Consider the following 15,793-nt stretch of genomic DNA (forward strand, 5'->3'; position numbering starts at 1 on the left):
TCGCTTCTCCCAGATGTCCTTGGGAGGGGAAGGTGGCCCGGGGCAGAGTTTCCACTCCTGCAGCCTGCAGTGCCCCCATCCTGTGGCCAGCAGCCGCAACGAGCCCTGTGTGGTGTCCTGCCCCACCTCCAGGGTCATCATCTACCCCCCGCCCGTCGTGGTCACCTTCCCGGGGCCCATCGTCAGCACCTGCCCGCAGGAGGCCGTGCTGGGCAGCTCTGCAGTGCTGCAGGGGGGAGGATCAGCCCCAGAGACGTCCCTGAGGGCAGAGATCCCGCAGCCAGAGCTTCAGGCAGGGAGATCCATCCCAAGACACGGCCCCAGAAGGTCCCTCCCGGAGCTGAGCCCTCCCCGAGCCCGGCGCTGCTCCTACGTGTTCTCATCCCGCTGGATCCATCCCTGCAGCAGAGCCAGCTCCAGCTGCTCCCAGATCCAGCCCTGCAGCTCCCAGAGGGCCGAGGGTGACAGCGAGGAGCACGTCCCAGAGAAGGATGAGCCAGAAACTGGAACTATGGATGCACGGAACGAAGACAGAGAGGCCCTGGAAGAGCCGCCCAGTGAAATCCTGTAGGCTCCTGCAGCTCCTCCAGAGCACATTGACCTCTCTCTCCTGGAAATTGGGCTGTAGCTGAAGTTTTTAATGTGTTTTTTTCCCCCCTCAGGCCCATTATCAAGCAGGTTGTCAGAGGAATTAAGTGTCCTCTGTCCTGATTTGGGATAACACGACCTTTGAAATCTGATTCTTGGCATCAGTTTGTTCTTTTTCCGTTGCTTCCCCCAAAAAACAAAGGCAGCTGCTGTGTCAGGAACCCCACAGGGGTGGTCAGCTGGGAGGTGACAAAGCCTTTCACTGACACACCTGACTGGACTGGTCTGGGTGTTTAAGAGAATTAGTCAGCAGGAAAATCACTTTTCCTTTTTCATTTGTTTCTGGCTTTCACTTTCACGGCAGGAAAAAAAAGCTCATCCCCTCCTTGTATTCAATTCAAACAAAAAGGAAAACTGGATTTGATTCAATTTGTCATTTGCATGTAGAAGTTTACGTGGTATAAAAACCTGTCCAGAAAAAATTGTGGCTGCCCCATCCCTGGAAGTGTCCAAGGCCAGGGCTTGGAGCAACCTGGGCTGGTGGAAGGTGTCTCTTCCCATGTTCTAGATGATCTTTAAGGTCCTTTCCAACCCAAATTCCATGATTTTAAGCTGAAAGTGTCAAAATCTGCCCCTGGAGCTGTGCCCTTTGTGCTGTTATTTATTTTAGCCCTTTTGTTCTTTCCCCTCCCATTAAAGTTACTCTGCAGCATCGTGGTGGTTTTCTCGTCTTCTTTCTCTTCTGCTCTTGATTTGCAGGTGAAATTCAGGCTCAGTTTTGGCTGGTTTGGAGCTTTCATGTGTCAGCTGAAAAGGAACAAGCAGAGGAAAAGGAATCACACCCTGAGAAATCTCCTTATAATTTAATTCAGTTCAGGAAAAGCCTCCAGTTCCTCCCTCTCTCAACTTCTTTCCAATTCCAAGCTTTCCCTCTAAAGGTTCCCACACATTTTAAGTGCAAACATCGTCCTTTTGCTCCCAAGAACATTCCTGCAGCTGACTGGGCACCTCTGCCAGCCTTTGCCAGCTCAAAGCCCAGAAATGAGATAAAATCTACGGGCAAACTTGTCCCTAAACCCAAAATGGATAAACTCCAGATCCCTGGGGAGGTTTGGGAGTTCCTGCAGCTGCCCTGGACACCCATCCCAGAGCTGGGCAGCCCTTCCCTGCTCCCTGGAGACCTGCTCTGCCTACAATGATCCCTCAGATCCTCGGAGCCTCTCTGTATTCAAATCCTCCCCTTTACAGTTTGGGAACTCCTCTCAACCTGCCCGTTTATCTCTCCCTCATCAGCTGTGCCCTACTTTCCTGAGCCCTGGGATGAGGTAATTCCTGTCTCTTGGAAGATGGGAGATGCCTGGGGAGGTGGGAGGCAGGGTCAGGGATGGCAGCTTTGGGGCTGGGTTGGCTCATGCAAAAAAAAAAAAAAAGGGTTGTGAAAAGGCTGGAAATGGGGTCAGGGGCAGGGTGGAGCTCCCGGGGTCCTGCACCCCAAAAGGTTCAGTCCTGATTCATTCCCTTCATCCCATCCAGCCCAGCAGATCCAGGAGCTCAACAGCTCCCAGTCCCACAGGGGCTCAGGAAGGGATTTGCTGGAGGTGAATTGCAAATTATCCCCTTTTTTTTAATGAGGGATTGCAGAATTCCAGGATCATTCACTCCCCCCTCCTGCCAGGGAATCCCAGAGCCAGAAGGTCCCCCCTGAGCCTCCTTTTCTCCGGGATGAGCCCCCCCAGCTCCCTCAGCTGCTCCTCACAGGACAGTTTGGAAAGAGCCCCCTTGGTTCTTCCTGGGAAGGAATCAGCTCTCACAAGACCCTCTGTCCTCCCCGAGCCCCTCTGAGGCTTTTTGGGGAACTTGGAGCCAAGAACTTGGAGCCTGATCCCTCCTGGATGGAGCTGATCCCTCCTGGATGGAGCTGATTCCTCCTGGATGGAGCTGATCCCTTTTGGTCCCACTGCCCAAAGCACAGACACATCATTGGAGCCCTTTCAGTGCTTTTATTGCCCCGTCACACCTTCAAAGAACCCTCAACATTCTCTGCCTGAGCCAAACCTTGGGATTCCCAGCCTGGAAACCCAGCAGAGCATCAGATAATGCTGCATCCTCCTGCCAACTTGGCCTCTGCTCCTGCTCTGCCCTGGAACAGCTCCCACAAACACATTTCCCCTCCTTCTCTCCCGGGATTTCCATGTTCATTCACCCTCGTTATTGCAGGGGGTTGTTCCCCTGCCTCCTGCTGCTCCAGGGGTTATCATGGAATGCTGGTCTGGGGTGGAAGGCACCCCAAAGATCACCCAGGTGCCCCATTTCCCTGCCAGTGCAACAGCCCACAAATCCCTGCAAAGCTGCTTTCCCTTTGCACCCTCCTGGCACAGACAATTATCGTTTATTAGGGGATAACTGGGGCCCAAAAGTGACCCCACCTGCCCCAGGACACCCCATCCTGCAGGGTGGATCTGAGGCTTGGGCACACCTAATTATTATTGGTCTCAGTGCTCACACCCTGTCATTACAATTCCAATATTGCACACGCAGCTGGATTTGGGAGGAGGGCAGGAGGGGCAGGGCTGCTTGAACTGCTTGGATCCCTTGGCAGGGTGTGATGGAAGCTGGAATCACAGAATCCCAGGATGGTTTGGGCTGGAAGGGACCTTAAAAATCATCCAGTGCAGGGACAAGGTGGCCTCGGACACTTCCAGGGGTGGGGCAGCCACAGCTTCCATCTCTTGGAATTCCATTTCTCTCCACCACCACAGAGAAAAATTTCCTCCACATATCCACCCTAAATTTCCCTCTTTCAGCCTAAACCCACCCCCCCTTTTCCTGCTCCAGTTCCTGATGGATTTACTGGGAACAAGAAGCTTTTCACCCTTGTTGGCCCGAGCTAAACCAGTGCTAAACCAATATTTGCAGCTGTAAAGAGTCTGGCACCATAATTCCAGTATTTCCCCTGGATAACAGAACCCTGCTCTCCCTCCTGGGAAAAGAACCTTGTCTCTGCCTCCAAGCCCAGCTGTAAATTCACTCCCAGGGTTCTGTGCCACCAGCTCAGCACTCACTCACTTTAACAGCCTTGAAGGGACTCAAAGGCAGCTGCCAGTTTTTCCTGCTGAGATTAACAGGTTTTAATTGGGTAATGAAACCAAGTGAAGATTTAATTAATATCTTTCAAATTAATGGATTATTAAATGGGATGTGAGCACCACACCTCTGTGAGCCAGGAGGTGACACAGGAATGGGAATCCACTCTGCAGGAGCTGCACATGCCACGGGCACCAACGGGGGGTTCCAGGGGATTGTTGGCAAGGGGTGGAACTTCTGAAACACTCCACTGCAAATAACCCAAAACCTCACCCAAATAACCCAAAGAACTCACTGCAAATAACCCAAAACCTCACCCAAGTAACCCAAAAGTGCTCCCGAGCACTTCCTGACAAAGCTGCTCCATCAACCCTTTCCCACCCCTGGGGCTCCAGGTGGCCCAGGAGCTCTGAGAACCCCCCAGCCTTCCTGCTGGTCAAGGTGCCTCTGCCCTGGGGAACCTGTTGGGGTGATGTTTGAGTTGTGGGAGGCCCAAGAGGGGCACAATTTCCAGCTTTTATACAGAGCAAAGTGACCCCCAGGCCCCCACCCTGGGCTGCCATCCCACAGCCCCCCCAGGTTTTACTGGGGGGATTAAAAAGCACTGGTTGGAAGATGAAAGGTGCCCCGGTGGGATCAGGGCACTGTCATTATCCCAGAGCTCCCAGCAAACCTCCTTTAGTGCTGGGCAGCAATTCCTCAGTTTGGGAGTTATTTGGGAGGAGAATTATTTAACCACCACCTTCTGTCGAGCTGGAAAATGTGCCCAGAGCTCTTCCCAGGGGAGAGGAAATCCCGGGAACAAGGGCTGTGTTTGGCCATTGGATGCTTTTAGCTGAGACTGAGGTATGAAAATGGGAGCTGAGCAGTTGAAGGTCACTGGCTGTGGTTCCCTTTGGGATCAGGGGGATTTTGGCTGGAAAATGAGGAATGTGGAAAACACAAAAAACCAGGAGAGATGGATCTTTGTGTGCCAAAGGCAGCTGGAGCCTGCAGAGGTGGCTGAACACAATCTCAGTGGGGTTTCTAAACTCCCAGTGCCCTCAAAGGACACCTGGAATTAAATCTCATCCCCAAATCCTCCCTTTCTCCTCTGGCAACCACAAAGTTCCACAACCACGTCCAGCATGGGCTTGTTTGGCTCTGCTGGGTGAGGGACAGCACAGGGGAGCAGCAGTTTTGGGTTCTAAAAGAGGATAAATGTCACCTCTGGCAGCTCCAAGTGCAGGGAGAGGAGCAAGAGAGTTTTAGGGGTTTATTTTTTACAGTGTTGAACGAAGGGAATCGAGTTCATACAAAACACAACTTCCAGTGAAGTGCAGAACTCTGGTGTGAGCAATAAATACTGAATATACAGATAATAAATGGGGATCTGACTTAGATCCTTATTTCACCCTCACTCTTGCAGTTAGCAATGAAAAAACACCCAATAACATTTATTGACCCTCCATTCTGAGGGGGTTTGGAAATAGGATTCCAGGTGACAGCTCAGACCACACTGGAAACCTGGCCCAGAATATGGGTGTCCAGGATCCAAAGCAGCCTTCATCGTGCAACAATTCCCAAATTTTATTTAGCCCGTTTATCTCTTAATTTTGATTTATTTTTATTTTAGCCCCGTGCTGTTTGTTTTTCTCTCCCGAGCCCGGAACTGCTCTGATAAAAATCTGTGGAAAAATGAAGGGATAAGGATAATTCTCCACTCCAATGTGTGCTAATAACCCAGAGCATTTCCCTGCAGCCAAACTGAGCCTGGAGCCCAATTACAGCAAATTACAGAGCGGCCCAGGAAGGAGCAGGAGCAGCAGCTTCCTCGGGCAGATTTAATCTCAGCATGCAAAGCAGCTCTGCAGGATCCAAAACCCCAAAATCAACTTGCTGACAACAACAACAACAACATCAACAACAACAACAACAACGTCACCCTCGTGCCAGGAGAAAAAAAACCCAACAAACCAAGATGAGGAATTTTTCCCCTGGGATGGTTGGATGGGAGGTGAGTTTGGGGGGGAAAGGAGGGATGAATTCCCTGCAGGAAAAGGCCAAACCCCGCTGGGTTCTGAGTTCTTTTTTTCGGGAGGTTTTATCTGTCACCTGCCGAGGGAGGATCTGCTGCTCTTATCTCGGGAAGGGCCCTTTGATGTGTTGGGAAAGGAGGGGTTGGACCTTGGCCAGCCCTTTGCATTTTGCATCTCGTGTTTCTGGAAGGATTTCGGGGCCTGAAATTCAGCAAAAAGCAAGTTCAGGGTCCCCTTGGAACTGCAGCAGCTCCAGGGATCAAACTGGGGGGGTGCTCAGACCGCTGTGAGTTTTTTTATGTGTTAAAAACTGTCCTTTAAACCATTTGAAAAACCCTCAAAGACGACGAAACGAGGTTCTTACTGACTTTTCTAAAATATTTGGTTTGGTAACTCCTTTAATTGTCCGGGCTGTCAATCACTGTAATTAGCAGTTGCTTTTAATTCCCACAAATTATGTGAGTCACATTGTTCTGGGCAGCTTCCTGTCACATCCATTGGCTGGGTACATTCCTCTGCTCATTAAAAGGATTTCACAGCCATGAAATGTAAATAAAATAATTTGTTTGGACCTCTGCTTTTATTTTTTTTTTTGCTTTAGCTTTGTTAATTTGCCACGAGAACGTAACTAAACCCTTTTTTTTTTTTCATGTAAATGTGATCATGTAAATCACAACATCTGCATTTTTCAGGCCTTGTGAATTTGTTCCAGCTGAGATTGTGGACTGTGCTTCAGGTAATGTTTCCTCTGGGTCCTTTAGTCCTACAGGTGATTGTTCTTCTCCTCATATTGACCTCTAACAAATGTGTTCACAAAGGAAAACTCAATTTCTTCTCAGTTGTCAGTATGTTTTTGGTGTTTATTCTCAAGGGGATGAGTAACAAACACATTCACAAAGGAAAATTCAATTTCTTCTCAGTATGTTTTTGGTGTTTATTCTCAAGGGGACGAGTAACAAACACATTCACAAAGGAAAATTCAATTTCTTCGTAGTTTTTAGGGGTTTTTTTCTGTTTATCTTGAAGGGGATGAGTCTTTGAGATGAGGAACTGCTGATAAACTGTAAAACCTTGGGCAGGAGCTTCTCTCCAGCTGAATTTCCAGTGGAATTGTTGCCCAGGAAGTGCTTTGGTGTCTCTCACTTTCTGTGTGGAATGTGATGGAGTTGTGTAAGAGAACATCTGCCCAAAGGACAATTCCAGGTCACAAATCCTGTCCCCAAACCCCAGGAGTGAACACACACAGAGAGGCCACGGACACTCTCAGAGTGTTTGGGGGGAAAATCCACCCTCACGACGGGTCTGGAAGAGAAAATCAACCCCCAAATGATGGTGGAGAGACCTTCAGCCCAGGGATGGGATGGGATGGGATGGGATGGGATGGGATGGGATGGGATGGGATGGGTGAAGCAGCCCTGTGTGGGATTGAGGGTTTATCTCCTCATCATAAGCCGGGGATCAAAACAGTTGCGACAAGGGAAGGTCCTGGCAGGGGAAAACATTCCATTTCCCAAGGGGCAGGGGGTGGTTACGCAAAGGTGGCTCCCAATTTCCCTTCTCCACGACAAGCCTATAAAAGTGCTCGTCACTCGGGGCCCTGGAGCTGCCTCTGCTGACTTTGGGCTTCTTGGTGACTGGGTAAGTTGGGGATTTGCCTGAATCAGCTCCTGGTGGGGCACGTGGGTTTTATGGGGAGCACTCAGGTGACACCACAGAGCCCGGGGCAGGGTGGGAGCTGCTCCTCTGAAAATGTCCTGCTGGGAAGGTGGAACTCACAAATGGAGGTGTAAAATATAAAGGCATCATCTGGTGGAGGGAGGGGGGGAAAGGAATGGGAATTTTAGAGGTGTTGATATGAGGAATTTCCGGGGATTGAGCATCTGTGAATGGAGAAGGGTCACCCCAAAACCAGGATCAGCACGGGATGGACTCTCAGGGAAAAGGCAGAGCAAAGGGAACAGTGTGAGGGAAGGACAGAGAGATGTTCTTCCCAGAACTGCTGCTGGGAATAGACCACGGGGCAAATCTTCCCAGTAAATCCTTCCCTGGGAGGGTCCCAGAGAAGCTGTGGCTGCCCCTGGATCCCTGGAAGTGTCCAAGGCCAGGTTGGAGCAACCTGGTCCAGTGGGAAGTGTCCCTGCCTGTGGCAGGGGGTGGAACTGGATGATCTTTGAGGTCCCTTCCAACCCAAACCGTCCCATGACTTTGTGGAGCACCAGGGAGGAGCAGGAGCAGACTCAAAATCCTCCACCCAGCAAACCCACCTCCCTTGATGGCTCTAACCCAAGCAGGATGGGTCGTGCTTTGGAAATGAGGGCTGTTTTCTATCATTCTAATTTATAATCACTGATTCACAGATTTAGACAACTCAAACATTTATATCTGTGAGTGTCCAGCTGGGACACAGCTCCACGACCCCCCTGGCCGTGGCACAGCTCCTGCTTTCCCTCTCTCTGACCCCTCTGGCTGTGACCTGACAGGGTTTGTGTCCCCTCTGGCTGTGACCTGACAGGGTTTGTGTCCCCTCTGGCTGTGACCTGACCCTGTTTGTGTCCCCTCTGGCTGTGACCTGACAGGGTTTGTGTCCCCTCTGACTGTGACCTGACCCTGTTTGTGTCCCCTCTGGCTGTGACCTGACCGGGTTTGTGTCCCCTCTGACTGTGACCTGACAGGGTTTGTGTCCCCTCTGACTGTGACCTGACAGGGTTTGTGTCCCCTCTGGCTGTGACCTGACCCAGTTTGTGTCCCCCCTGGCTGTGACCTGACACTTGTGTCCCCTCTGGCTGTGACCTGACCCTGTTTGTGCCCCCTCTGCCCCTCAGGCTGCCCTGGTGTGTGTCAGGATGTCCTCCTACGGGCAGCTGGTGAGCGCCCGCTGCGCCTCCCCCTGCGAGGTGTCCTGTGGCCAACCCTACGTCCAGTGCTGCAACGAGCCCTGCGTGGCCTCCTGCGGGGACTCCAGGGCCATTGTCTACGCCCCACCCGTGGTGGTTCACTTCCCGGGGCCCATCATCAGCTCCTGCCCCCAGGAGAGCATCGTGGGCACGGCCATCCCGGAGATCGAGGGAGGGATGGGATCCGGAGGGGGGGGAATGGGGTCTGGAGGGGGGGGAATGGGGTCTGGAGGGGGAGGGATGGGGTCTGGAGGGGGGGGAATGGGCTCTATAGGAGGAGGGATGGGTTCTGGAGGAGGAGGGATGGGTTCTGGAGGAGGGGGAATGGGTTCTGGAGGTGGAGGGATGGGATCTGGAGGGGGGGGAATGGGCTATGGAGGGGGAGGGATGGGCTACGGAGGCTCCTGTGGTGGAGGTGGGGGCATGGGAGGGGGCTCCCACGGGATGGGCTCCTGTGGGGGCATGGGAGGCATGGGAGGGGGCTCCTATGGAGGGGAGGGCTCGTGTGGTGGGGGGTTCTCGCGCTGGGCCAGCGTTTACAGGAATTCCTATTTCTCGGGGCTGAATAGGAATTCTTACCCCTATTTTTCCAGAGGGTACTACAGGTCTCGCTACGGGCCTTTTTAACCCTTTGAGAGAAGGAATGTCCACGGGAAAAATAGGATGTAGACTGGTAGATGCCCCAGAGAAGCCAGGCAGCCCCTGCTCCAGCTGCTCTGCTCAGAGCTGGGGTTGTTGGGCTCTCCCTGTGCTTTGTCCAACCTTAGGATCCCACTTGTGCCTCCCTCTGTCCCTTGTGTTGTGTTTTGTACTTCCTGAACCTGAAGAGAGTCAACCAAGTCACGGGACTGGACTGTGGAAGTGTCCAGCTGGTGAACAGAATGTGCTGGGAGCACATTCCGAGCTCCTCTGAAGGCCAAGGAATGGAAATGTCGTTCTCTGTGTCCGTGTTGTCTCTTCCTCCCAGACTGTATTTCACTTTTTGTCGGTATTAAAGCCCTGTTGCATCACAGCCCTGGCTTCTGGCTCTCATTTCACCCCAGTCTCAGAGTCACAAACCAGTCTGAAAGAAGTCAACTCAATCCTTGTGCAGTAATTAAGTGTTACCATCAGAGGAGAATTGATTCTGCCACATGGCAACCATGATTTGTCAGAAATTCTCCAATAAGGTATTTTTCCCCCTTTTTGATCTATGCCAGGTATCCATACTAATAAATGGAACAGAATCCTGGAATAATTCAGGCTGGAAGGGCCTCTGGAGATGCTCTGGTGCAGCTCCCACTCAACACCAAAGCACCTCTGGAGCGAGGTCAGTCCTCGGGGTCATTACCCCAAATCACTCTTTGAATGGCCCAGAGGAAACGGTTCTGACCTTCAGCAGGGGTTGAGAGAACTGCAGGAGTCCCATCAGGAGACAAGGACGTGCTCTGCTTTATCTGGCCCTGATGATAAAATGGTTTATCTGATTGCAGATAAGTGGGTTAGTCTGGGTCCGAAAGTTGTTGGGAAACCAAGCCAAAAGAAAGGGAGGAAAGTTATTGGGATGCAATTGAGACTCAGAGCACAAGCCTTGCACTCTGCAAAGTGCTGGAAAGTCAGACAAATCCACCCCAGCAGCTGCATCCCTATTTTTCTTTAGGAGCCCCTTCCATTGTGCTGCTCTCGGTGACAGGGGCTGAGCAAGAGCTGCCGTGCCAAGCACAACACTCATTTCCTTCCTCTGATTGCCTTAATCCTTGTGGTTTGTCAGCTTAATTGGAGCACTAATGCAGTAAATGAGCTGAGCTCGTTAAGCATCCCCGTGGGATCCCTCGGGCCACAGCGGCACAACCACCCTGTGCTCCCCAAAAACTGGGGATCCCAGAGGGCTTCCTGCACAATCCCCACCAGAACTGCCCGAGCAGCACATCCAGGGTGTGTTATCCATGCCCAGAATCGTGGAATGGGTTGGGTTGGAAGGCACCTTAATCCAATCCCATCCCCTGCCACGGGCAGGGACACCTTCCACTGGACCAGGTTTGCTCCAACCTGGCCTTGGACACTCCTGGGGATGGGGCAGCCACAGCTTCCCTGGGCAACCTGAGAAGGGAAGAACTTTTTCCCAATATCCAAACACTCCTCTGTGCCAGTCTGAGTCCATTCCCCCTCGTCCTGTCTCTCCAGGGTCTGTAGGAAGCCCCCAAGATGCTGCTCAGCTGTTGAGGGCTCTGCAGTTTTATCTTGGCTCAGAGAGCAGAGCAGGTTGTGGCAGCAATGCCCCAGCAATTTTCACTCCCATTACTCCACCTTTCATCCTCCGGCCTCTTGAGCAAGCCCCGTGTGGGGGTGGAACCCTCCTGGATAAACTGGGAGGCATCACCTTCGCTGCAGTCCCAGTTCACAGGGACAGCCCTGGATCAGCCTCGGGATCGCTGAGTCTGATCCTCTCGGTCCTGTGGGAGCCCAGCTGGGGGAAGCTGAGTGTGGGTGCATCCACCACCCACTCCCTGCAACCCACATTGCACAGAATTAGCATCATTATCCATTATCCAGAATGTTCTCAGACTGAAATGGGTGCTTGGGATCGATCCCTGCCAGGCTCAGCCACTGAAAGGTGTGGAAGTTCTTCCCTACACAGAAAGAACAGTGAGAAGGGAAGGCTTAGGGGTGACCAAACTGTGTGGTGACCAGTCAGAGGTGGGATTTAATGATCCTGGAGGTCTTTTCCAACCTCAGTGATTCTGTGGAAAGGAAAACCAGAAAGCCACGGGTGCAATTCAACCAGAGCTTTAATGGGAACCAGAGCTTTAATGGGACACGAAGGAAGAGCCGTGGAATGGAACAGGACAACTCCTGGCTGGGCTGGGGCCCAAAGGCAGCCAGGCCACCCCTGCTGATGACAAAGGAACAGCACATCACAGGGTCCAGCTGAAATCTTGGCAGCAAAGTCCCACTTGCAGTTCTTGTGAAGCATTTCCAGTCCAGCAGAAAGGAGCCAGTGCAGGAACGGGGGGAGTTCAAGGAGAGTCCCATCCCAGGGGAGGCACCAGGGGAGACAGGGGGCTGTGGGCCTGGTCCCCAGGGTGCTGAGCAAGGGGGTCCCATCATCTCTGAACACCAGGCCCAGCTGAGCACCTGCACTGGGTATTTTCAGCTCCCAGGTTGCTGTGGGGTTGTCTCAGGACGAGTTTTCCAGGCGGGATCCTCGGCGGGTGCTGTGGAACCTCCTGCCCTGAGGGGCCCCCATCCCTGGGGAGCCTCTGGACCCAAAGGGAGCCCCAGAGCCAAAGGAACCCCCAGAGCCAAAGGAAACCCCAGAGCCAAAGGAACCCCTCATCCCTGGCACAACCCCATTCCCACAGGGATCCCCCCATCCAAAGGAGCCCTTCATCCCTGGCATTGCTCCATACCCACAGGGACCCCCCAATCCCAAGGAACCCTTCATCCCATTCCCACAGGGACCCCCCCATCCAAAGGAACCCCCAATCCCTGCCACGCCCCCAGAACCAAAGGAGCCCCCCCATCCAAAGGCACCTCCAGCCTCAAAGGAGCCTCCAGAGGATCCCCCCATCCCTGCCATCCCTCCAGAGGCAAAGGACTCCCCCATCCCACAGGACTCCTCGGAGCCATTTGGGGTCAGAGCCCCGAGCAGGGGGGGAAAGGATGTTCCCACCACGCTCTCCTGGGAGCAGCTGCCCAGGGTGGGGCCCGGGAAGGTGAGGAGCACCGGGGGGGCAAAGACCACGGCTCTGGAGTCCCCACAGGACACCACACAGGGCTCCAGGTTCCTGCTGTAGGCACAGGGCTGGGGACAGGACACCTCACAGCCAGGGGGGCACTCGGAGCTGCTGCTGTTCCACATCATCCCCGGGGAACGGAGGCAAAGCTGGGACAGACACCCTGCAGCCCAGAAACCAGCACAGTCAGGGGCCTGCAGGTTCCCAGCAGGAGCCAGGAGCTCCTTGTCCTTCTCCTGCAGCTGCTCACAGACCAACCCTCCCTCACAGGTTCCATTTTCCCTGATTTTTCCTCCCTCGCCTGTTTTGTGGCTTCTCAGCTCTTCTTCCCTTCCCACCACCCACTTCTCTTATTCTTCTGAACCTCTCCAAAAAATTCCACTCTGTTCTCCGGGACTAAACCCTCTGATCCTTTTACAATTCCTTGCTCAGGAAAGTCCCATTGATTCTCTTCCCCAAGCAGACTGGAAGGAAGGTTTGCCTGTGACTTCAAAAAGTCTCCAGGGAAAATCTTCCTTGCTCCATTTTTCCCATTCCCCCAGCTTTTCCAAGGATTCTTGCTAAATCTACTCTACCTCAGATTTTCTAGAATTGCTGGAGTTTTTCAGGATAAAAAAAGTGAGTTTTAACTACTCTGTAGCTCCAGAGAAGTGCAGTGAGATCAGACTTACCCTGCTGGCTTGGAGGGATAAATCAGTGGAGCTGGAAGAGTAGAAGATCTCTCAGTTCTCTCCCCTTTTATACAGCTTTTTGGACAATGGGGAGGATGTGAGATCATCCATTATTTACCAAATTCGTGTCACCTGCAAGGAAAAAGATCCTCTCCTAAGCCCTGGGATTGTCTCCACCTCAGCTCATCTTTAGTGCTCCACTTCCAGCCCTGCTCTGAATCCAACACCCAACAGGTTCCTTTTGTCTCCAGCCTCGTGGAGAACAATCCTTTTGGCATCATCCTGGTTCCAAAGGAAACAGGGGCTGATCTCTGTGTGTCAGTCACAGGTTTGGGGTGTAATCCTTGGATTTAGGGATAATCCCTCCCAGGGGATCGCCCGACCCCACCCGGGATGGGGGGTCAGGATTGTTTGTGACCCTCCCTGAGTCCATCCCGAGGGGTGACAGGGCAGGACACGGAGCAAGGGGGTTGAGGTGACACGTGACATGAATTTAAGCCCTGAGCCCTGGGAGTCATTTCCCCCAATTAAGTGCCAAAGCTCGTTTTGGGGTGTTGTGCTCAGAGCCTCGGCACGAGGAGCCGCCCCAGAGTCACCAGCTCTTTGTGCTCCAAGGTGGGTCTGGGAGTCACAGAACCATTCCAGCTGGGAAAGCCCTTCCATTCCAACCCTTTCCATGAAAAAAACCCTCCCCGAAATCCTTCAGGAGGGAGGTTGAACCTCAAAATTATTTTATCTTGCTCAATATCAGTTCAAGCCACTGTCAAAAGCAGACTTGGAAGGTTGATCTTTCTGGGCCCCCCCTGGCACATCAACAGCAAAAAACAACAAGCAGGGGTCAGTTTTCATTGTAAATCCAGTGAGGTCACCAGAGGGATGTTGCACAGGGACTGTAAAATTTCAGCCCAGTAAAACCCTCAGATTTATGATATGAGAGTCTCACTGTATATGTCCGGGGTTGATTTGCTAATTGGAAACTATGAAAATAATTATGAGCATCAGAGGAGTCACACAGAAAAAAAAATAAATCACAATTTGGTAAGTGGTGGAGATTTTATGAGGTGCTTCACATCCCTGGAGCTGCCTGCAAAGGGGTATAAAAGCAGGAACATCTCAGGAGTCTCCTAAAACCTTCTCCTGACTTCTCCTGCCACTCCAGGTAAGTTGGATTTCAGCTGATACTTCCCACCTGTCGTGTTTCTGTTTAGTTTAAATCACGACTCTTTCCTGGGTCTGTGCTTTGTGATTTTAGCCTTGAGCTGGGGCAGTGAAACCCTCCTTTCCCAGGAGGGTCCCTGCAGGGACTTGGAGATGGTGCCAGAAACCAACCTGACATTTAAAGAGGATTTTAAAAGAGCTCCTTCACTTTGTTTCTTGTGGCTTTCAAAACTTGAGGGGGGCAAATATAAAGCTTAACTCTGCTGGATGAAGGAGAGCCCTGGGGCAGGAAGGGAGGAAGAAAAGGTATCACAGGACAGGAGGATTTGAGGGAGGAGGTTCAGAAAGGACATGGAGGGGCTGGAGCTTGTCCAGAGAAGGGAACGGAGCTGGGAAAGGGGCTGGAGCAGCAGGAGAAGGGGCTGGAGAACTCCTGAGGGAGCTGGGGGGGCTCATCCCGCAGAAAAGGAGGCTCAGGGGGGACCTTCTGGCTCTGGAATTCCCTGACAGGAGGGGGGAGCCGGGAAGGGGTTGGGCTCTGCTCCCGGGGAACAAGGGACAGGACAAGAGGAAACGGCCTCAAGCTGTGCCAGTGGAGGCTCAGGTTGGACATGAGGAGGAATTTCCCCATGGAAAGGGTGTTGAGGCCTTGGCAGGGGCTGCCCAGGGAGGTGGGGGAGTGCCCAGCCCTGGAGGTGTCCAGGGAAGGACTGGATGTGGCACTGAGTGCCAAGGTGGGGATGGGGCACAGGGGGGACTGGATGACACTGAAGGGCTTTTCCAACCTCAGGGATTCCGGGATTCTGTGTCTGGGAAGGACAAGGCTCTGATTTGCCCCCCTAACCCCACTCCTGCCCCCTGTGTGGTGCTTTCCTGACTCCCCCCTTGTCTCTCCCAGCTCCAGCTCCGACCCCCAGGACCATGAGCAGCATCAGCTCCCGGTGCCAGCCCGGCTGTGAGGTGACCTGCCCCGAGCCCTGTGCCTATGGCAGGAGCCTTGGCTCCTGTGTGGCCTCCTGTGGGGACTCCAGGGCCGTGGTTTATGCCCCTCCAGTGTTCATCACCTTCCCGGGCCCCGTGTTCAGCAGCTGCCCCCAGGAAGCTTTTGTGGGGTCGTCCTTCCCGCAGCCCTCCGGTGCCCTGACCCCCAGGATGGGGGGCTCCTATGGCTCCTATGGCTCTGGGGGCTCCTATGGCTCGGGGGGAATGTCAGGGATGGGGGGTTCCTCTGGATCTGGGGGCTCCTATGGCTCCGGGGGCTCCTATGGCTCCGGGGGCATGGGGGGCTCCTCTGGATGCTGCAGCTCCGGAGGCTCCGGGGGCTCCTCGAGGCCAGGGGGGTGTTACAGCAGGAGGTTCTACACCAGCAGCAGCCTCTACCCCCGCCTGGGAAACTGAGGCTCCTTTCCAGGCACCCAAAAAACCCCAGACCAGGCGAGGAACCAGGAGATGACAACGCAGAGCCCGGATCCTCCACCAGCACCAGCTCCCAGGGGTGGCAAAAGCCCCAACGGGAGCCACCCCTGCTCAGCACCCCTGGAAACTGGGCCCACACCTCTCTGCTGCTGCTTTTCTGCCTTTGTCTGATATTGGTGACAGCTCCTCTGATCATCCTGCACTGCCTGCTCCCCGTCTGAGAAAAAATGATCCCCTGGAAGGCCTGA

The 15,793-nt window shown here is 53.3% G+C and overlaps 1 protein-coding gene across 1 annotated transcript; it reads left to right on the top strand.

The window, feature by feature from the left end:
* The first annotated feature begins 15,050 nt into the window (after positions 1-15,050).
* LOC113978441 (claw keratin-like) lies at positions 15,051-15,527 on the top strand. Its single transcript, XM_027705375.1, has one exon. It carries the CDS (start codon positions 15,051-15,053, stop codon positions 15,525-15,527), a length of 477 nt encoding a protein of 158 aa, XP_027561176.1.
* The last annotated feature ends 266 nt before the right edge of the window (positions 15,528-15,793 follow it).

The sequence above is a fragment of the Neopelma chrysocephalum genome, unplaced genomic scaffold, assembly GCF_003984885.1.
Source record: "Neopelma chrysocephalum unplaced genomic scaffold, ASM398488v2 Primary Assembly neopelma1_325, whole genome shotgun sequence".
NCBI classification, from domain to species: domain Eukaryota; kingdom Metazoa; phylum Chordata; class Aves; order Passeriformes; family Pipridae; genus Neopelma; species Neopelma chrysocephalum.

Coding starts and splice junctions, on each gene's coding strand:
- LOC113978441 (XM_027705375.1), top strand. CDS start 15,051: ATGAGCAGCATCAGCTCCCGGTGCCAGCCCGGCTGTGAGGTGACCTGC.